The following is a 19,978-nucleotide window of genomic DNA, read 5'->3' as shown; positions in this document are numbered from 1 at the left end:
TACAATTCATATTCTGGATTTGCCTTTCTCTGTATATTGTAATCAAATAGTTGCATGTGTTCCTGTGGGGCCCCTCTGTGCTTCCTGTATCTGGTTTAATAGCTACAGATGAGATGAGGGAGATGGGGAAGCAACAGAGTAGTGTGCAGAAACAGTGCTCCCCACATCAGGACTGCAGAAACACTGCTCCCCACATCAGGGCTGCAGAAACAGTGCTCCCACATCAGGGCTGCAGAAACAATGCTCCCACATCAGGGCTGCAGAAACAGTGCTCCCACATCAGGGCTGCAGAAACAGTGCTCCCCACATCAGGGCTGCAGAAACAGTGCTCCCCACATCAGGGCTGCAGGAACAGTGCTCCCACATCAGGGCTGCAGAAACACTGCTCCCCACATCAGGGCTGCAGGAACACTGCTCCCACATCAGGGCTGCAGAAACACTGCTCCCACATCAGGGCTGCAGAAACACTGCTCCCCACATCAGGGCTGCAGAAACATTGCTCCCCACATCAGGGCTGCAGAAACAGTGCTCCCCACAACAGGGCTGCAGGAACACTGCTCCCACATCAGGACTGCAGAAACACTGCTCCCACATCAGGGCTGCAGAAACACTGCTCCCCACATCAGGGCTGCAGGAACAGTGCTCCCACATCAGGGCTACAGAAACATTGCTCCCCACATCAGGGCTGCAGAAACAGTGCTCCCCACATCAGGGCTGCAGAAACACTGCTCCCACATCAGGGCTGCAGAAACACTGCTCCCCACATCAGGGCTGCAGAAACAGTGCTCCCCACATCAGGGCTGCAGAAACACTGCTCCCACATCAGGGCTGCAGAAACAGTGCTCCCCACATCAGAGCTGCAGGAACACTGCTCCCATATCAGGGTTAGGTCATGGGAAACAGTGAAAATGCCTAGATCAGTAGCTCATTAGTAAAGAAACCCCATAAGTAAACTGAATACATTCTAGCGACCTTGATCATAATAGAAAGCATTTTATTTCCCTATATTGTTGCAAGTTTGAATTGGTCATGTAAATTTTGCATTTAATCATATATTGAATAAATATATATATGGCAAAAATTTTAAATACTAACAGCTTCGTAATTTAAAAATTCTGAATGCAGCAGGTATTAAAAGCATGGCGGGTTCCAGGCACAGGGACACACCCCTTTTATATCAGCACTTGGGATGCAGAAGCCAGAGGGACAGCCAGGGCTACAGAGAGATCCTGTCTCAAAAAAGAATTTGGTGGGTGAGGTGGAAGGAGTGCATGCTGTCAGTGCTGACAACCTCAGCTTGATCCCCACGACCCCTGTGATGGAGAGAGAACTGATTGTTGAAAATTGTCCTCTGACTTTCGCACGCGGCATATGCATGCCCCACACTGAATAAACAAATCAATAACGTGTTATTAAAAACAATGTAGGAAGAATTGTGCTAAAAGTTTGAATATTTAGAGGCTAGGGAAATGGCTCCGCAGTTAAGAGCACTGGCTGTTCTTGCAAAGAATCTGGATTTAATTTCCGGCACCCACATGGTGGCTAGCCACCATCTACAACTCCGGTTACAGTTCCAAAGGATCTGATGCTGTCTTCCGGACTCCACGGGCACCAGGCATGGTACACAGACATACATGCAGGCAGCGAGCGCACCCACAGACATAGGATTCAACAACAAAACAATGTTTGAAAATCTAAACGAAGTAGAGAGTTTCTAGGAGCTGTTCTAATAAAATTTCTGAGGAGGTGAGGAAAGGCTGAATAACTTATAATCGACATTTTTCTCTCACAAAAAAAGTAAGCCCATATAATTTTACAGAAAAAGTACCAAATTTTCAAAGAAAAGTTAATTCTAGCCTTAAAGTTTGCATAGTGTTCCAGGACAGTTTGACTCATCACAAAGATCTGACAGTGCTGTAAACAGCTTGTTTTACCTGTGTGCAGGTTCTGATCTCTATAGACAGGCAGCTGAAGCAGGTACAGCGGCTGCACAAGAGGAGACCTGGGCTCAGGGAGGTGACTGACTTAGTCAAGATCACCAAAGGGTAAATAGTTATATCTCCTGCAGCTCAGACTTTACACCCAATTGGTCAGTGTGCATCATGCTACCATAGACTTCAGACAGTGTCCTAGAATAGCACTGTTTGGTGGATTCTCACATTTTAAGCCAGCCACTGGGATAGGACTTATCAAACATTCTTTATATCTTTTGATATAAAAAACAGTAAGCAGAATGGAATCATCAATATCTTAGCCTTGAATACGGGTTCGCCGGGGTCTGGGTGTCACTCAGGTGATTTAAGGATCTCATGTGACTTGAAGAACATCAAGTGCCAGGAAGTCCCCCCAGTGTGTGTCTGTTTATCATACTCTGCTGCTTCCAGGACAGGGCAATCTATTCTGAAATAATGATTGTGTCACAGGAAAGACAGTGAAGGATGATCCTTCACTGATGTGTCAGACTTCACCTAGTCCAAGACGTGAGTAACCTCTGGAGTAATTACATCACTAAACGCAGTGCTCAGCACAACCAAGGAGTGTTACCGTTCATTTGTCGAGGAAGTAACATTTGATGAGGAAAGTATATTCACTTCCACAACTATATATTAATTAACCGTTCTATGTAATCAGCATTTAGGCATTGTGAGAGTGCTGAGGGAAGGAGGGATGGAGGGAGGGAGGGAGGGAGGGACAGCACATAAAGAGAAGGTGATTCTTCCCCTGCCTGCTTAGAAAACACTTGTAGTCTAGATGTCATATGATAAACTCATGGAAGTGTACACTTAGAAACAAATGCTCTAGGAAGGCAGCTGGGCTCTATTCATTTTGGCTGGGTAGTCTGGAAAGAGCTTCTTTGAGGAGAAGGATAAATGGGATTGGTGCAGACACAAAGTTCACAGAGCAGACAAGAAGGTAACAGCCATGGAGGGAGGGACGGTACATTCAAATGAACCAGAGCAGAAAGGTACAGCCAACCAGCAGGTGAGCTGACACTGATATTCAGTGGAAATCTAAAACATAACTTGTCGAGGATCTTGTCTGCCTAGAAAAGCGGTGTTTGAAGCAGAGAAGAGTGAACACAGGGTATGAGAACCATAACTAAGGATGCTCTAGAGACTGTAAGGCAGGGCCAGGCTGCAAGGATTTCTGTGAAACTGGGAAGAAGTGTGCCTTACATTAGCTACAGGAAAGCCATGCAGCTTCCTCAATATGGAGAGTAGGTGATGAGATGGTGACATGATGGGAAAAAAATCCTTGCCACTATAATGCTGGGCATGTGAGGGGTGTACAGTAAGAAGTGGACAGAATAGGTTAACAACCATAGGAATGAGAATGAGATAATCCATCTCAGAGTTAGAAATGCATGTATCGTCTTGAAAATGTGTATTGGGTGGAGGAGGTGTTTGGTTTATGAATGGGAGATAGGTGGAGGCAGCGAAACGGTGGAGCTGGGAAGGGAGAAGAGGAATCTCTGAAGAGGGTGTCACTGGGACTGCATCCTGGGCGGTTGCTTGCAGCCTTTAAGATGGATACTCAAGTTTCTAGCCTTGAGCAGAAAGTTTAACATGGTAGCTCTTTCCAGCTCTTGTGCAATTATACAAACTTACCACTGGCAAAATGGAGAAACAGTGAAGACTTAATAGTGAGGACACTCAGCAAGCTCCAGTGTTTAGTCTGCCTGCAGAGACCTGCTATTTTGTTACTGTCTTATTCTGTTGAGTTACTTTTAAAATAAGGTCATTCCATTTGCTAAGACAACTGCAGAGTTTAGCTTTTGATCACAAGTCATATTCTAGTTGTCCTTTCTATATTTTAAAGTTTCTGGGGTTTGTGAGAATGTGAATCAGTAAGTTAAAGGACTCCTATATATTAAAATACCTTGCTCTATTTCTCTTCGGTCTCCCCCTTCTTCCCTGTCTCCATTTTGTCAGACATATTTAATTCTAACCGGTTTCAGCATCTCCTTCCTATAGTTTCCCAACAGAGCTGCAGTTTAAAGGCTACTAACTTGTTGCTTGAAGACCAGACCCTACAAGTTGAAACCCCGAGTTCCCTGGCCCCTCCCTGTCCTGTCTTTGGATGGTTCCTTCTCCTGTCCCTTCTCCTTGGCTGCTGAGACGTGCAGCTCCTCCTCTCCTTCCTTTGTCTGCTCAGCAGTAGCTTTCACACACACGTGTACACGGACATGGTCTAAGTCCTTACACTCATGTGTCCTTTTTCTCCCAGAGATACAGTAATCTCACCCCTTCACTGTTACAGTTACATCATAGAAACATTAAAATGAACATTGTTCAACCAGTCAAGGAAGTGGAGGGCAGCAGGAGTGAGCAGTGGTAGCCACCCCACCCTCCCCCCCCCACACACACACAGCAGTGCGGCGGTTCCTCCTGGCTGCATTACTGGGTATACAACCAGGGAGAACATTCACGCCCTGGAAACTGAGGCCCATTTCTTCAGTCACTTTAGCTTTCACACAACTCCCGTGCGTCCCTTTGGAGTGTGACCCATTATTAGTGCAACATTCGTCCAAATCCATTCAACAGCCACATTTGAGTTCAGCTCTGCTCCGGCGCTTCTGGATGTGTGTGGACATAGGAGTCATTCAGGAGGAACATATACCACTTTTTTAAAAAAAGCATAAAGCCTAATATAAGAACTTCACATTTAGGAAATATATGAATGACTCCATTGTTTTATAAAAAACAAAACAAAACAATTTTAAAAAGAAAAAAATCTTTTCTAACCTTCCAAACTGGTTTGGATACATAAATATTGTATTTTGGTCCACGTGGAACCTGAGCATATATACCTCGGTGTCCTAGTGCCTTCATTTTAGTGTATCACAGAGATCATCCTTGCTTTGCCTCTCGCCATCTCCCACAGAAGCATTTCTCAACTTGTGGCTTCTCAGCTGCACGCACGGCCTTCTGCCAGCTGTCCAGGCATGAGCATCCTATCCAGGTTAAAGTCGCCCCACTGCGCATCCTCTCACTCCGCCCCACCCCCCCAGCTGTTGCCTGTTAGGCTGATGCAAGCTTACCACCTTGTTCTCATTGACTCTGACCAGCTTTACTTCAAGTCCTGCAGAGTTGCTGGGAGAACTTGGCTCAGGATTCTCTGCACATGGACTGTGCTTTTCAGACACTTCCAAGGCTTAGGTGACAGTGCATTTTTTTTTTTTTTTGGTTCTTTTTTTCGGAGCTGGGGACCGAACCCAGGGCCTTGACAGTGCATTTTTATAGTGTACATATTTCCGTTTAATTTTTGTTCCCTTTTCACGAAACTTTTACCTTGAGTTTTGGCTTTGCAGATTTAGTGGTCGCCAATCAGCTATCGTTGACCTAGGTGCTATCTCTCTGTTTAGTTATAGTTCTTACTCAGAGCGATTTGTGAAGAGAGTGTTACTGTTTGTGTAGGAGAGTCCCAGGATGGGCACACACAAGGGGAAGCTCACCAACAAGGATGTGCTCACTCTCCACTAGCCCCAGTTGCTGTCTGTCCAGACCATCACAGCGCTGCCTGAGCGTGTCCATTCCTATAGTTAATAAAATCAAATACAGCACACACCACATGACACCTTAGACAGAGGAAAAGCTCGATGACATCCGTGCAAGAGGATGGCTTCTGTCATCTACAGAGTTGTTGACAGCCAGAGCAACAATTAGAAACAAAGACAGCCAAGCACTTGGAGAAGAAATCTGAGCAGCACACAGTTAAAGGGCTTGAGAAAAGTCTTGAAACCTCCAAAGAACACGCCCCATGTGATGACCACATGATGCTTCCAAAGCGCAAAGCCCGTGCTTTGACCACGTGAGTCTCAACAACAAAGGCTGCCACTCAATTCTGTGGTCAGAAGAGCAATGCCAGAGGCAGTGAGAGCACAGAGATCTCGGCCTGAGACAGGCCCTCAGGAGGGCTGATCCGATAAAGGGGCTTCTGAGCCCTGAAACTCATATAAAGGTGGGAGGAGACAACCAGCCCTACAGAGCTGTTCTCAGATCTCCACATATCCACAAACGTGCACAGCACAGGCATGCATCATCACACAATGTAATAAATACTTCACTTCATAAAAAGATTGAACGAGTTTATAATGCTCCTGTTTTCTAGGTCAGTTAACTTACAATGGGCCCTTTATTTTTTTCACTATTTACTCCGAAATATTTGAACACATTTTAAATGGCTCTAGTACAGATCTCCAGGAATCCAGTAAGCTCCTTTGGTCACCAGCTCAGCGCCTGCCCTTCCTCTGTGCCGCTGTCTTCCTGTGAATGTGCTTGGGCACCTCAGTGCCCAGTTCGTTGTACTGAGTCCTTTTCTCTGAGGAGAGGATGCTGGGAATTGAAATTCCCACACACGATCTGGTCCGCGTCCCCGGCCCTCTTTGTGCATTTCATTTTGAGATAGGATCCTACCATGTTATCTAAGCTGGTTTAGAACTTGAGATCCTCCAGCCTCCGCCTTCCAAATAGCTGGAAAAGGCCCTGAGCCCCAGCTGATCTGGCGACTTCTTACTCCTGCATCTGTGTGAGCCTGTCCTCTGCCTCCATGCGGCTCTGAGTCTCTGCCGCTGATTCTCTGCTCACCCCAGCTGCCGTCGTCCCTCTTGCCTCCTGGAACTCAGTCACTTATATTTCTGATTTTGGTTTTCCTCACTCTAGATCTTTAAAGCTTTTCCTTCCATCCTTTCAAAATTTGGTTTCTGACTTTGAAGTTGCTTCTTCCTTCTGAATACTTTATAAGGAGGTGTGAACCTCTTTTCATTGGTGCTACCCAGAGGTGAGAGCCGGTGCTCCTTCCCAGAGGATACTGCCTGCCCCTCCCCAGTAAGCACTGTGCCAGCTTGCTCTCCCGCAACAATGTCTCCTGTGATCATCTGTGAACTGGTACACCGGCTCTATCCTCTGCTTGTAATGGCCCTCAGTTTATTTGTCACTGGTTTGAACTACTGAAATCTGGTTACGTTATTGATAAGGTAGGATTTTTAACAGTGATTTTGGAAGAAACATTAGGAAGTCCTGGGATTTAAAGAAAAAAAAGAAGTCTTATCAGTGGTTCATTTCCTGCTTCAGAAATTAAAGACGTGCTTTAGGACTTGGGTTTATCCTCCACTTTAGTCTAATTTGTACAACTATTGTAGGGAAAATCATGGTTTTACTTAATGTGAAGTGAAACAATGTAAGAGTCACACAGACCCTCTCTAAAGAACACGATATCTTAAACGTTAAGACCGGGCTAAAACCAGCACCTGTGGTAGGAAGGAGGAACACCGTAAGTGGGAAATTGTGCGGCCTCCCACGTGGGTGCAGTTCTCTTTCATTACCTCTCTGTGTGGATAAAAGGTAACTCAAGATGCGTTTAACCCTCCTGAAAATGGAACCCCCGTGACTCAGCATATTAGTCTCATGTCTATGATGTGGTGAAAAGTTTTTAAAAAGCAAGTTGGAAAAATGTCTGTCTTCATATCCTCATTAGGAAACTTCTTTTTAATTTTGTAGTCAAATCAGAAAATTAATGCCCGTTGGACCACAGAGGAGCAGCTTCTAGCAGTGCAAGGTATACTAAAGATAAGCGGTTACTGTTGTTCATTACGACTGACTGTCATGCAAGGCGCCTGCTGCAGCCCTCCCTCCTCTAGCAGTGGTCGCCGCACCATCCTGGTGACCAGGGATTATGTGTTGTGTTTCTGGGTGTGGCCGACTGAATCTGCATTTAGGGTCCTGAGGAGCACAGCCAGTGGGGCGCCTCTGTCGCACCGATGAGTGCTTATGAACATAAACTCTGAGGTTTTCATCTGTCTAATTCCTCTATACATGTGAGGTGAACGAAACTCTTTTAACTATGGGCTTTCAGTGTGCCATTTTCTACAAAGAGGTAGACCACCGGGTCCCTTTAAGGGACCATAGACACTGAACATGTGCTCCCATGTCTGGTGCAGTTTGTGGAACACTCAGCGGCTGTACCCGTGGTCAAATGGGGAACGTTGTAAACGTGGGTCTTCTTCTGTTCTGATCTGCTCAAGGGCAAATTGTATATTTCTGTTCAGGATTCTGCTTCTCCTTAAGACGCACTCTCTGCAGAATTCACTGTGTGAATTAAATGCGGTCTGCTGATTGCTTTATGAGCCCTTGTTGTGTTGAGTGGGAAGAGCTTTCTTACTGGAGTTGACTGCTCTGAGAGTGGGGCTCCCAGGAAGCGTGAGCACAGAGTTTATAATATCCCCACGCACTCATCCTTCTCTTTGTGAGAGGCTGCATCATGTGTATTTGGAGCTGTAGCTTAGAACTCTGCCAAGAGTTTGAGCAGGCCTGCCTTTTATTCACGCAAAGCCACCATGGTGTTGCCTGATAAGGACTGACCCCTGCTCTGCAGTGTTTGGTTAGCCTGTTAATTCCAGATCGTGAGAGATACTATTCCAGCAAAGGACTTTCTGAAGAGAATGTCCAAGGGAAATTTGGAGTAATCTTTCTCCACACAGCGCTTGAGATTTGATAGCGTGCTGAACTGCTCTCAGGGGCAGAGTCTTCCAAATGGAATAGCTTGGTCCCACCGTACAGAGCTGCACTGGAAGAAGGGGCCATAGTGAGACTCCTGCACGCAGCCTGAGCTGAGTGTGCACAGGCAGCTAGAGGACAGCATCCACACTGAGTCACAGCCCCTCCCTGCCGAGGCGTGGCCAGCTCTGTGATGCACATTTAGAAAAGTTACCTTTAAACAAATTACTCTAACAGCAGTTTGAGTGGAAGTATGCTTGTTCTTGGGTTTTTTTTTTTCTTTTTCTTTATTAAGGTCCTTCTAAAATAATGTATTAATGCCTCAGTTTTAGTTCTTTAAACTAAAAATCATTTAGAATTTTTGTTTGGCCATTTTGTTTCTATTCTTAGTACATAAATTGAAACAATATGTATCCATTTGTGTCTAAAGTAGTTGTAGAAGGACTAAAAGGTGCTGTTTTGTCCAATATGCCCACACACGGACATAAAGACCCTGCAGCCTATCTTAAAAACAGTGTACTGCAGTGGTGCCCAGTGCCCCCACCTCTCTGGTTGAGGTGTGTGCCTAACTGTAGTGTCTGTTTAATGTGCAGACTTTGCTAGTAAGTTGCTACTAGGGTTCTAATAGCATATCACACCTTTCCTGTTGTTACCAGCCGCTTGCTGACAGTTTAAGCTTTTCCCTTCTTTTCTTCCCTCGCACAAAGTGGAAGCAAGGGTCAGTCAGGTGTGGCAGGAATCTGTGTGCTTCTGTTTCTTCCCTGTGCCCATTCTAGTTCTGCTGTGTTCAGTGGGGCATCACTAGTGACAGTAGGAATGGGTCTTTTCCTGTTTCTCCATGTCCGTGGCCTTTTTCATGGGAGGCAACAATTATTGACTAGCCTCTGAAAAACAGAAACACAGCATGGTAGCAGTGTGGGATGTGGTGTGTACTGCTTACTGTTGTTTTAGTCTACCTCAGAAGTATACTCATATCCTAGTGCTTAGAAGACTCAGCTCTCTGATCTTTTTTTTTTTTTTTTTTTTCCGGAGCTGGGGACCGAACCCAGGGCCTTGCGCTTGCTAGGCAAGCGCTCTACCACTGAGCTAAATCCCCAACCCCTCAGCTCTCTGATCTTAATGCTATTTCAGAAAAGTAAAAAGGCAAAATGTTAACAAGGTGTCAGCTTAAGATGTCTGCTTTCACGTTCCCTGCTGTGGCCTCTAGAACAGGCAGCAGAGGCCCTGTGTCCTAGGGCTGGGCCCGTGTTGAAAGTTGCTGTCTCTTATACACTTTGTACTATTGATCCTTTTAAGAGAAATGAAGCTACAAATCTAGAAAATGCCTTTTTAGATTTATCTGATAGCTACGAGCCCAAAAGGAGAATCATTCATGAAGCAGAAGACTTCACCATTGATGAAGTAGGTTCGACCATTGATAAAATGTAAGGATGGTAAATCTAGCCCATGAATAATCGAAAGGAAATGGAACAGGAAACTAGCACTTTGGTATCTTAAGGACACCCTTTAGATTTGAGGTGTCCTTTCTGTTGTAACAGAGCCGTGAGCGCAGACACCTTAGAGTCTGTCAGCCTCTTGTGCGCTACTTCAGGTCATCACTCATTCAGATCTCACATTGTTTTTGGAGTGGAATTGAACTTACCACATGTAAGATGTGAGGGCAGGAACCAGAGAGCAGCAGTGAGCAGTGGAAGGAAAAGCCATGGTTTGGACCTCACTGTCTGCACTGCCCTTGTCTGTATCTGATTTAATAAACAAGTCTACAGTAGTCTGGGTAGTCATATCCCCAGAGATGTGAGTTTAAAATGTTTATCTTAGTTATTGAAAAGGTCATATCCTTAGTTCCTAGATACCAATACTCTTATCTCAAAATAGATTTTTGATAAACCTGTCTTCCCCAGTTATATTAAGTACCTTACATCTCTCCTTTCACAACAGGAATCTTGTTATGGGAAGGCAGGGGAGAGTCCCTCAAGTTTGATCCCCTCACCACTGTGAGCACTTTGCTTTCTCTTGTCTCTAAATTCCAAGAGCAGTATCCATGCTGTCTGTCCTTCCTGGCTTCTGAACCATGACTGTAATTGGGAGACACTGCCTATGTGCCCCTAAAGTATGAGTGGACACAGTCCTCCAGCTGAGTCTGGGTTACTCAAGCAGTATCTGTGTCCATGTTTACTAGTAAGAAAATCACCTTTAACATAAATAAACGGTGTTTAAGGATATGTATGTGGTGGTATATTTACATGTCAGATGATGTATAACATGTCAGGAAGATGTGAACCATCATGAAGTGTGATGGTGACAGTCCCCTACTCCCACTGTTCCAAATTCCCAGGCAAATTTTTTTTAAATTCCATCAAATATTGAAAGTAATTACTTGCAAGAATAGGAAGTTTAGAAACCTGACTGAAACAATATTTTCCTCTCTTTTTGGCTCTGGAGGGGTCTCCAGATGTTCATCTGCTGACCTTTGAACCTTTTGCCCTTAGACACGGACTGTCCACTTAGATATGCCTTAAACCATTTGATGGATTTAACGACCACATTTAAACTCCCTTGCTGAGAACCATGTAAAGAGCATGGGCCACCTCTCCCCCGGTTACAGAGTGAGACTCAGTGGCTCTGACACAGTGTCCTCTGCTTAACTGCTCATCACTAGGCTGTCCTGATTCCCTGACAGTATAGCAGCTGGCTGCTCACCATTTGTAGACCTAGGCAATGTGCTGAGGCCGACTATTTTGTATAGGTTTTTAAAGAGTTCCATCTCCTGAGCAAAACAAACTGTTGAATAGTTCTACGGATTTAAACATGATCAAGCAATCCTCCATTGGCAAGGGACATGGACCAATCAGTAAAGTGAAAAGCACAAGGACCTTGGTTCAATCCCTAGAATCAAGGTTAAAAAACAAACAAAACCCCCATCAGGTATGGTAGTGTGCACTTGCAGCCCCAGTACTGGGAGGCAGTGAGTGGCAGATCCTGGGGACTCTGGACTCTGACCTGCCAGCTTCAGCTCCTTAGTGAGTTCCAGGACACAGAGAGACCCTATCTCAAAAAAACAAGAGGGACACAGAGAGACCCTAACTCAACAATACAAGATGGATGGTTTGTGAGGAACTACAATATCTGAGCTTTTGTATGCTCATGTATACACACATGTGCACGCACACGCACAGGGCAGGCACGCACACACACACACACACACACACACACACACACACACACACACACTTCAAGACACTGTGTTTGGCCCTCATCGTTTGAGGAAGAACAAGAGAAGTAAGCCTTATGGTAAAGAAAACTCCATTTCCCGGTCACATTATACAGCATTACAGTAACGCTGGTGCCACACTGCATTTTCTTCAGATTTTTCCACATCAAGGTGAGAAACTCTGGAGTTTTCAGAACATAGGAGCAAACTGGTAGGGCTGCCCCAGTCCAGAGATGACTACTAAGGAGCTTCCACTAGTACAAGGTCTGCCTGTTTCTGGGTGCATTTGTTCTCAGGACCCCAATTAGGATCATCCACCAAACCAGAACGATCTGCACAGCAGTGAGGGCTTCACTTGAGTTCATCATAAACATGCCGGGTGAACTGAGAAAATTCACAAGAGTCTTCAGAAGCACTACACTCTCATGGGAAATAGTTTTCAGTTTAGAGTCTACAATGTTGCAAATGTAACAGGCTTGTTAAACCAGAGAAGAGTCTGGAGGGCAACAGTATAAACAAGTCAGTCTGGGAGAGGGAGAGAGAGAACTAAGTAATGTAAATAGTAACTAAGTAGCCCTGGTGAGAGTTAGGGAGCGTCTTGCCTGGCTTCTAATCAGGTTCCCTTCTGTGCAGCTATCTCGGATTGTATTTAGAATTGGCACAGAACCCTTCTAAAACCTGCTACTCCCAAAGAACTCTTAGTGTGTGTTGACAGTCACTGCTATGGGTAACCTGGGATTTCTGTTGCCATACAAACCCTGTGTCACTAGGTCTCTGTTAGAATTCATCTTGAACCATAAAATTGGATTTGGATTTAAAGAGAGATTATGTATTTGTTTATGTTGATTAAACATTAGGTCTGTGCTGTCCTGCATGTCTTTCCCGTAGAACAGAACGTTCATGAACATGGCTTATAAACCCCAGTTTCTGTTTAAAGTGAGATATAGTTAAATGTTACGGTCAGTCAAGCCAGCTAGGTGAATTTAGTTGGAGATAGTCCCAAATTCTCAGTTCAACATAAGAGTAGGATTTCCCAGGAGATGGTATTTTCAGTGTTTTGCACACTCGGTGTCTGGGAGAACACCACTGCTGCAGTGTTAGTAGGTCTTTAATTCACACTTGTCTTTGACCACACTAAGTGGCAAGTACTAAAGCCTCCTTATCTTGGTGTCTTTCTCATCTCTTTCATGAATGATTTTTTCTGATTATAAATATACCTATCAAAGTATAAATCAAAAATAGATGAGCAAGGTACATCTATTTCTAAATATGAATCCTTGTATTTCTTTTGGAATTCAGCTCAGCAGATTATCACCTATTTTAAGTTCTGAAGCAAAATTGTTGATCTCAACTTCATAAATCAGCTGCTGCCTTTCCTCCAGAAGCAGTATGTTCCCTTCTTAAAGTAAGGCAGAAAAGACAGTTAGGAGTAGATGGGCTAAATGTATCTTCCCTTTCCATAACCCATCAGATTGTGTTAACTCTGATTTTATAATTTAATTATTTCTATTTGTTGGTACTCTGGTGGGGTAGGCAAGTAATCATGATGAAGTTACTACTAAGCCCCAAACTATGTTGCTTTTCATCATGGGGGAACCGTGTGGCACACTCAGTCCATTGAGGGGATAAAGAGATGGCTCCTTCCCATCCAGTTTTGTTTACAAATGGTGTTGCTCAAATTTAGGTGACTGGCTACTAGGGAAATAAATGAATGTGGAATTGAGGATGGAACAAAGAATTCAATGCTTTGCAATAAATGGACTATATTTGAGAGTTCAAGAAAGGATTGGAGAAAATAACTGAGTATGTAAAAACATGGTAAGTTTCTGACTGTTCAGTTGAAGGCAAGTGGCTGGCTCAATGAAATGACAAAATTGACGGTTTTCATCTGTGACCTTGGTTGACAGCTTAGCCTCTGCCTCAGGACTGAGAACTGAGCAGAGTTTATCAGAAAGGTTGTTCATTGCTGGTGTTTGTGTGAGCATGATGTATAGTACACACAGCTCTCCTTGCTGATCCTTCACAGGTGTATTATTTACTTTGCCTTCCAGGTGTCCGCAAATATGGTAAAGATTTTCAAGCTATTGCAGATGTAATTGGCAACAAGACTGTTGGCCAAGTGAAGAACTTCTTTGTAAACTACAGGCGTCGGTTTAACTTAGAGGAGGTATTGCAGGAGTGGGAAGCAGAACAAGGAACCCAGGCTTCTAATGCTGATACTTCTGCTTTAGGGGAGGAGACAAAAAGTGCTTCTAATGTGCCGTCAGGGAAGAGCACTGACGAAGAAGAGGAGGTGTGTTTGTGTCTGGAATTTGAGCTAATATGAGCTGAGGAGCCACCCTTCTGGTGGTGCACTGTGAGGGTGTGTGAGGACTAGCTGAACGAGCATAAGGCTGACAATACACTTCCTCGTGAGGCGTCTCTGACTGCTTAGTCCTAAGGCCATGCCAGCTCCTGGTCCTAGCAGAGCGAAAGTGTATTATTTCTACTGTTAAGCTGTTTGTTTACTAATAAAGATGTCTGTTTGGTAGCCTTGTTGGGTTTTTTGTTTCTTGTTTTGGGGTGGGGAGGGGGTTGCTTATTTTTTATTTTGTTAAAAATAAAGAAGCCTGTGCTTCCAATAAACACTGGTTTTACATTTTGGTTTTTGGTTTTATTTGTTTTGTTGTTTTTCCTGTGACAGCCCAAACTATATTGTATCAAATTGGTTAGGATTTAAATCTCACGCATGTATTTTTGTTTCCTCACCTCTAGGCACAGACCCCACAGGTTCCTCGGACTCTGGGTCCATCACCTCCTGCCCCATCATCCACTCCAACACCAACAGCCCCCATTGCCACTCTGAACCAGCCGCCACCACTTCTTCGTCCAACACTGCCTGCCGCCCCTGCTCTTCACCGGCAACCTCCTCCTCTCCAGCAGCAGGCTCGGTTCATCCAGCCCCGGCCAACTCCCAATCAGCCTCCACCACCTCTCATCCGCCCTGCTAACTCCATGCCACCCCGCCTAAACCCGAGGCCAGTGCTGACCACGGTGGGTGGTCAGCAGCCACCTTCACTCATTGGGATTCAGACAGAGTCACAGCCTTCACTGCACTAATTACACTGGACAAATTCTCACCTACCATTGCACCAGTGCTCATTTGACTGATCCAAACAAGGCAAGCTAGTTCTTCCCGCGGCGGCGGTCTGGCCTCAGTGGGTGCTCACACAGGAAGTATGGCGGTGGACTAGTGTAAGTGGTGTGACACAGCAGGAAGCCTCTAGTTGGCCTCCTTTCTAGTGTCCACTGAGAACTCCCGGGAAGAAAGTATTCTGTATACCGAGGGGTTTTCGTTCATTTTTACTGTATTTATTTTGTTGAGGTTTTTTTTTTTTTTATTTCCTGCCTCTTCATACTCAAAACTGTTAGTACAAAAAATATTGACTTAGGAATTATAAAAAAACAAAAACAAAAACAAAAAAACAACTCCTTAAGTTCCTTAAGGATGTTTATCTTTTTCCTTTTTTCTTTAATTTAAATTAAAAACAAACAAACAAACAGACACTTTCCTATGTTAGGAGTGCAAGATAAATAGCCTGCATTTCAGATTTTGATATGTTCATATTTAAGAAATTATAGCTTCATATCCCTTTTTTTCAAAATATGTTGCTTTTTTTCCTAAAGGAATTTTAATACATTCCTTTAAAGGAAAGCAATTAAGTCAATTGCAAAGCAATTATGAAACCACAAAGAATGTATTGAACCTGCTAACCCTTTAACATAGTCTGGGGTCCTAGGCAAAGTCCTTATTTAAAGGTCGTTGCCCCTGTTATTCTGTCAGTAATAGAGGTTTGGAATCACTCACATGCAGAAAAAGGACTTAAAATTTGGTGAGATATAATGTTTTTTAAGTTCTTTGAGAATATTAATTTTGAAAAAAAATGAGTTTCTAATGCTATTTGCTTTTAGCTGGTATCTGCCTATGTTGGGAATTTAGAACAGTCTCTTGTCAGTTATGTAGAGACGGTGGTTATGGAAACACTTATTTACAGTCTATCTTCTGAACTTAAAGTTCATACCCTCTAAGAGGACCTGTGTTTGATACAGAGTAGTTTTGTTTTTCCTGATAAATCTCTGTTATACATCTGAATACGTTCATACAATCCTTACAACCAACCTGGGCTTGTGGTTTGATTTAGGGCTAAGTCACCGGCACCACAAGATGACTTAAGAATTCGTTGTGATATTGCAATAAGTGTGCCGTTAGCTAAAGTACCAAGACCCGTTTTCATGAAGAAACCGAGACTTAAGGTCTTTTTATTCCAACACAAAATCAGTTAGCACCCACAAGGAATATTTTACACTGACAGCATTTTGATGGCGTGTTACTGACAGCTTCGATAGAATGACTTCATTTCGGAAGCATGGCTTGCCGCAGAGGGACAGATTGTTAGGGCCACAGGCTGCCCACATCAGAGGGGTCGTGTATTCCCTACGTACTGGAAAAATAACCCCTTTATGGGCTTTCCAGCCCATTGGTCAGCTTTAATTTTCAGGTATTCCTCCTAAAGGACCCTCTATTCTGATGTAAATGAAGGTGGCTTGCAGGAGAGGCCCTTTTTTTCTCATCAGATCACCTTAACAGTTTATGCCCCGTATAAAATGTAACTGATCTAAAAATAATATTAAAGAATTTATACTTATTTTTACTTTAAAAGCCATGGAAGACGGTTATGTATCTTAAACTGTCTAGAGCATTTTTGAAAGCACTTGTCTTGTGTGTGTGTGTGCATATTATACCGTGACAGCTCTCATTGTCTTGTCTCTCGTCAGTAGACCCTCAGTACAGTCTGTGGGAGATGTCAGTCAAGTCATTCAGCACCAGCATCTGTCCAGATGTTCAGTATCTGTGGTTCATTTAAAACCTGTTCTGACCCAGACGTGGGCTTAGATGCTGTATCTGAGGGATGTGTTGCAATTTTATTTACAAACACTAGAGCACACAGTAGAAAACTCGTAGTTTCATTAGTAATATGACACTTGTATATAGTGAGATGTCTTTATTGTGCGCTTTGCATATTTTGTAAATATTTTGCACGTCATTATTTTCCTTTTTTGTTTGAGCAGTGTTTGGCCTGGAAGAGTAATATGCTTGCTGCTTAAAGGATTAAAGATTTAAAGGTGTCCATGTCTTCTATTTTTATATACCCTCATATTGTATGAGAATTTAGGACCTCTTCACTGTGAAATTCTAAGTATTGGTTTATATATCTATATATATAAAGCAAAGCCTAGAAATCTCTTAATGACCATTTTTGTTAATTCTGAAGTTATCTTTTTTGAGAGATCTACACCAAAGTGTTTTTATAACATAACAAAAAATAAATCACATTGTTGCTACAACTGTTAAAATTAACGAAAAAGTATTTAATTCCAGTGTAATATAGATGGAAACAAAGGTAAGTTACGATCAGGAGCGAGCTTACAATTGAGTAAAACACAAAGTGAAAGAATGTAAAATTGTCATAATGTGGACCTACTTTTAGACAGTAGTAGATGTAGGGAGGAAGCCAAGAGTGACAACCTGTGTTTCCAAACCTAGGAAGTACTTTGGTTAAAAGTACCAAGCTCAGTCGTTAGGTAGGTGTCTTGTATTAATGCTCCATGCTGTCCTTTAAAAAAATCCTAGCCTTGGCTAAAATGGGGATACCGGGACCCTCAGGGGAAAAGGTAGCTTAGTACTCAAGATTCATCATTCTTGGTGGGCTTCTCCAAAGTAAATAACAACCTCGTTTTGATTCAGAAAATCTATGAACAAGAAACCAAAATGTGTTACAATGTTTTTAAGTTTGATGCTTAGAGATCAATGGTAGTAACTGAGTGCAGAAAGAACCCAGCTCAAGCTTAGGAGCCTTGTATGGGGTCAACAGCCTGTTTGATGACAGGCTAGCTTGTGAAAGTGCATAAACACTTTTCCATGAAAGACAGACAAATGGACGGATGGATGGACGGACGGACGGACGGATGGATGGATGGGAGTTATCAGAGTGGCTTACAGGCAGTGTTCTAAGTAACAATGGCTGTCTCCTGACAGAAAAACCAAGAATCCAGTAGTTGTTCAGTCACAAGACTAGATGTCACAACAGTCCTGCTCTGGTGTTGGAGTCCAGGGAATCTCCTAGAGAGCTGCTGGTCTTCAAATTGTGTCACAATTTGAAAGAAGGGGGCTCTGATACCATTGAAAGAATGGCTGGGCAACAAGAGAGCTGGATTTACCAGTGAGAACGAGGTCAATCAGGAAAAGGCAAAAGAAAAGCTTCCTTCTTCCATGTCCCTTTATGCGGAGTGCCGTCAGAAGGTGTGGCCCAGGTTGAAATGCTTCTTCCCAACCAAGAAAAGCCTTTCGTGGGTGTGCCCCACCACTAGGGTTTTAGCTCATTCCAAATGCGGTCAAGTTGACACCTAAGATGAGTTATCACACATACGGTCCACCAAGACCTTCATCTTTGTCTGTTACTGAAGGACCAGGAAGGTACCTGCAAGTCTTTCATTTGTGGGTTTTTGTTGTTGTTTTGTTTTGTTTTGTTTTGTTTTAGTATCATACAAAGTATCAGGTGTTGGCATTTTCAAGCAAACTTCACCCCAGCCTTTTCTCAGATATCTGCTCCCCTCTTGACTTCCCACGTCACATCCTTTGTCCCCTCCCCCTTTCCTCAATATGTCTTTTATCCCTGAACACTTAATGAGGGAGCAATGAAGGAAGATGGTAGTTGAATTGGGGTATTTGCAAGCTGTCATTAACAAATTAGAGACTACTGATGAGGGTGGGTTTTCCAGATGTGATGTCTTAGGACTCTGGCAGGAATTTGGATGAGCAAGATTTTTAAAGACTATGTTGGGGTGCTGTTAGAAATGGGTTCAAGATCCCAGGAAAAGGTCTACACAATCCAAAGTATGTCAGCAAGGTGCGTGCGTGCACCACACACGCGCACACACACACACACACTCACACATTTATATTTTTCTCAAATTGAACAGGTAAGCACAACTAGTGGGGGCTCTGTCGGGTCCTCACTACAAACTCAGCAACCTTGTGTCTGACTCCATAAGGTAGGTTGGCCCCCTGTGTGTGGGCTGACTCAGAGCAGACAGCAGAGAAGCAGATTACAGCGTTGAGATGAGGGGCCACCCTGAGCACATATTTTGATTTCATGAGGCACTGAACCTGAAGGGACTTGAATTTCTGCCAAGAGGCTTCTTCACCTTTTTTCTTAAATAGAATTTTGTCCTATTTAGCCCTTTGATAGGAAAGACATCTGTTTTGCTTACGACTCCCACAATATGAGGCATGAGACTGACGAGGTAACTGTCTTCAGGGGCATCCACATTTCCCCAGGTGTATGATAACAGCAGGTCTAGACTCAGAACAGTAAGACTCCTAACTAAAGTGCTATCCCACCAGACACCAGACACAAGAGGTGTGAAAAACACAGGCATGTGGATTCAGTGTGCCCTTCAACAAACACAGAGGACGGGACCACGGGATCCTGTACCAGCTAGCAGCACAAAAAGCAGAACAAAAGAGACATGGGCATGTCTTAGGTTTCTAGGCTAGAATTGCAGCTACTGGGTACATAGGCTTAGAGAATGCATTTTATGTGTATGGATATTTTGCCCGCTGCCAGGGACTGCTTCACTAGTGACTGCAGTGCTGGCAGTCCTCAAAAGGGTATCAGTTCCCCTGCCACGGGAACTACACACAGTTGAAAGCTGCCTTGTGGGTGCTGGGAATTGACCCTGGGTCCTTTGAAAGAGCAACCAGTGCCTTAACCACTGAGCCATCTCTCCAACCCCAGAAGAGTATCTTTAAAAACAAATTTTATCAGGTTGGGGAGACCTGCCCTCCGCCTGTCTTTTTGTTGTAGTCAGCTCACAGACAGAGCTGAGGGCAGGGTTCTCTGATGGAATGGATATGGTCATCTATTGCTGGTCAGGAAGAAAACGCATAGGTGTTGGTGCAGCACACTTTCTGCTGAGGATTGCTGTACCGTCCTTCACACCTGTCACCTGTCGAGCAGACTTTCCACCGTAGCCTCTAATGGAAGTTAATCATGCAACTTCAAGCCCAGGGAGATTAAACGTGCAACTTGAAGCCTAAGGAAAAGATGTTTTCTCCTTGTCTGGCCACGTCTACTGTTAGGTGACAGTACATATTTTTTTTTCAAAATAATATTTATATTATTCTTTGGGATATTTATATCATCCACCCAGATCACACTCACTTCCCAGT

General features: G+C 43.8%; 1 protein-coding gene across 15 annotated transcripts in view; it reads left to right on the top strand.

The window, feature by feature from the left end:
- Rcor3 (REST corepressor 3) overlaps window positions 1-16,872 on the top strand; it is a 40,372-nt gene extending 23,500 nt beyond the window's left edge. For 2 of the 15 annotated variants that reach the window (XM_087581639.1, XM_087581644.1), the window contains 2 exons: window positions 7,500-7,557; window positions 14,461-16,872. In XM_087581639.1, the coding sequence (XP_087437765.1) occupies window positions 7,500-7,557; window positions 14,461-14,696 (294 nt within the window). In that variant the 3' untranslated portion in view covers window positions 14,697-16,872. Of the gene's footprint in view, window positions 1-7,499; window positions 7,558-13,390; window positions 13,525-13,757; window positions 14,237-14,460 lie in introns of those variants that run through there. The other 13 variants (XM_087581638.1, XM_087581642.1, XR_015635399.1 and 10 more) reach the window with 12 other exon arrangements.
- Window positions 16,873-19,978: the final 3,106 nt, after the last annotated feature.

Source organism: Rattus norvegicus, chromosome 13 (genome assembly GCF_021556685.1).
Source record: "Rattus norvegicus strain SHRSP/BbbUtx chromosome 13, alternate assembly SHRSP_T2T, whole genome shotgun sequence".
Classification (NCBI taxonomy): Eukaryota; Metazoa; Chordata; class Mammalia; order Rodentia; family Muridae; genus Rattus; species Rattus norvegicus.
Note: the sequence above shows the minus strand (reverse complement) of the source record. Positions and strands in the feature narration are given on the sequence as shown.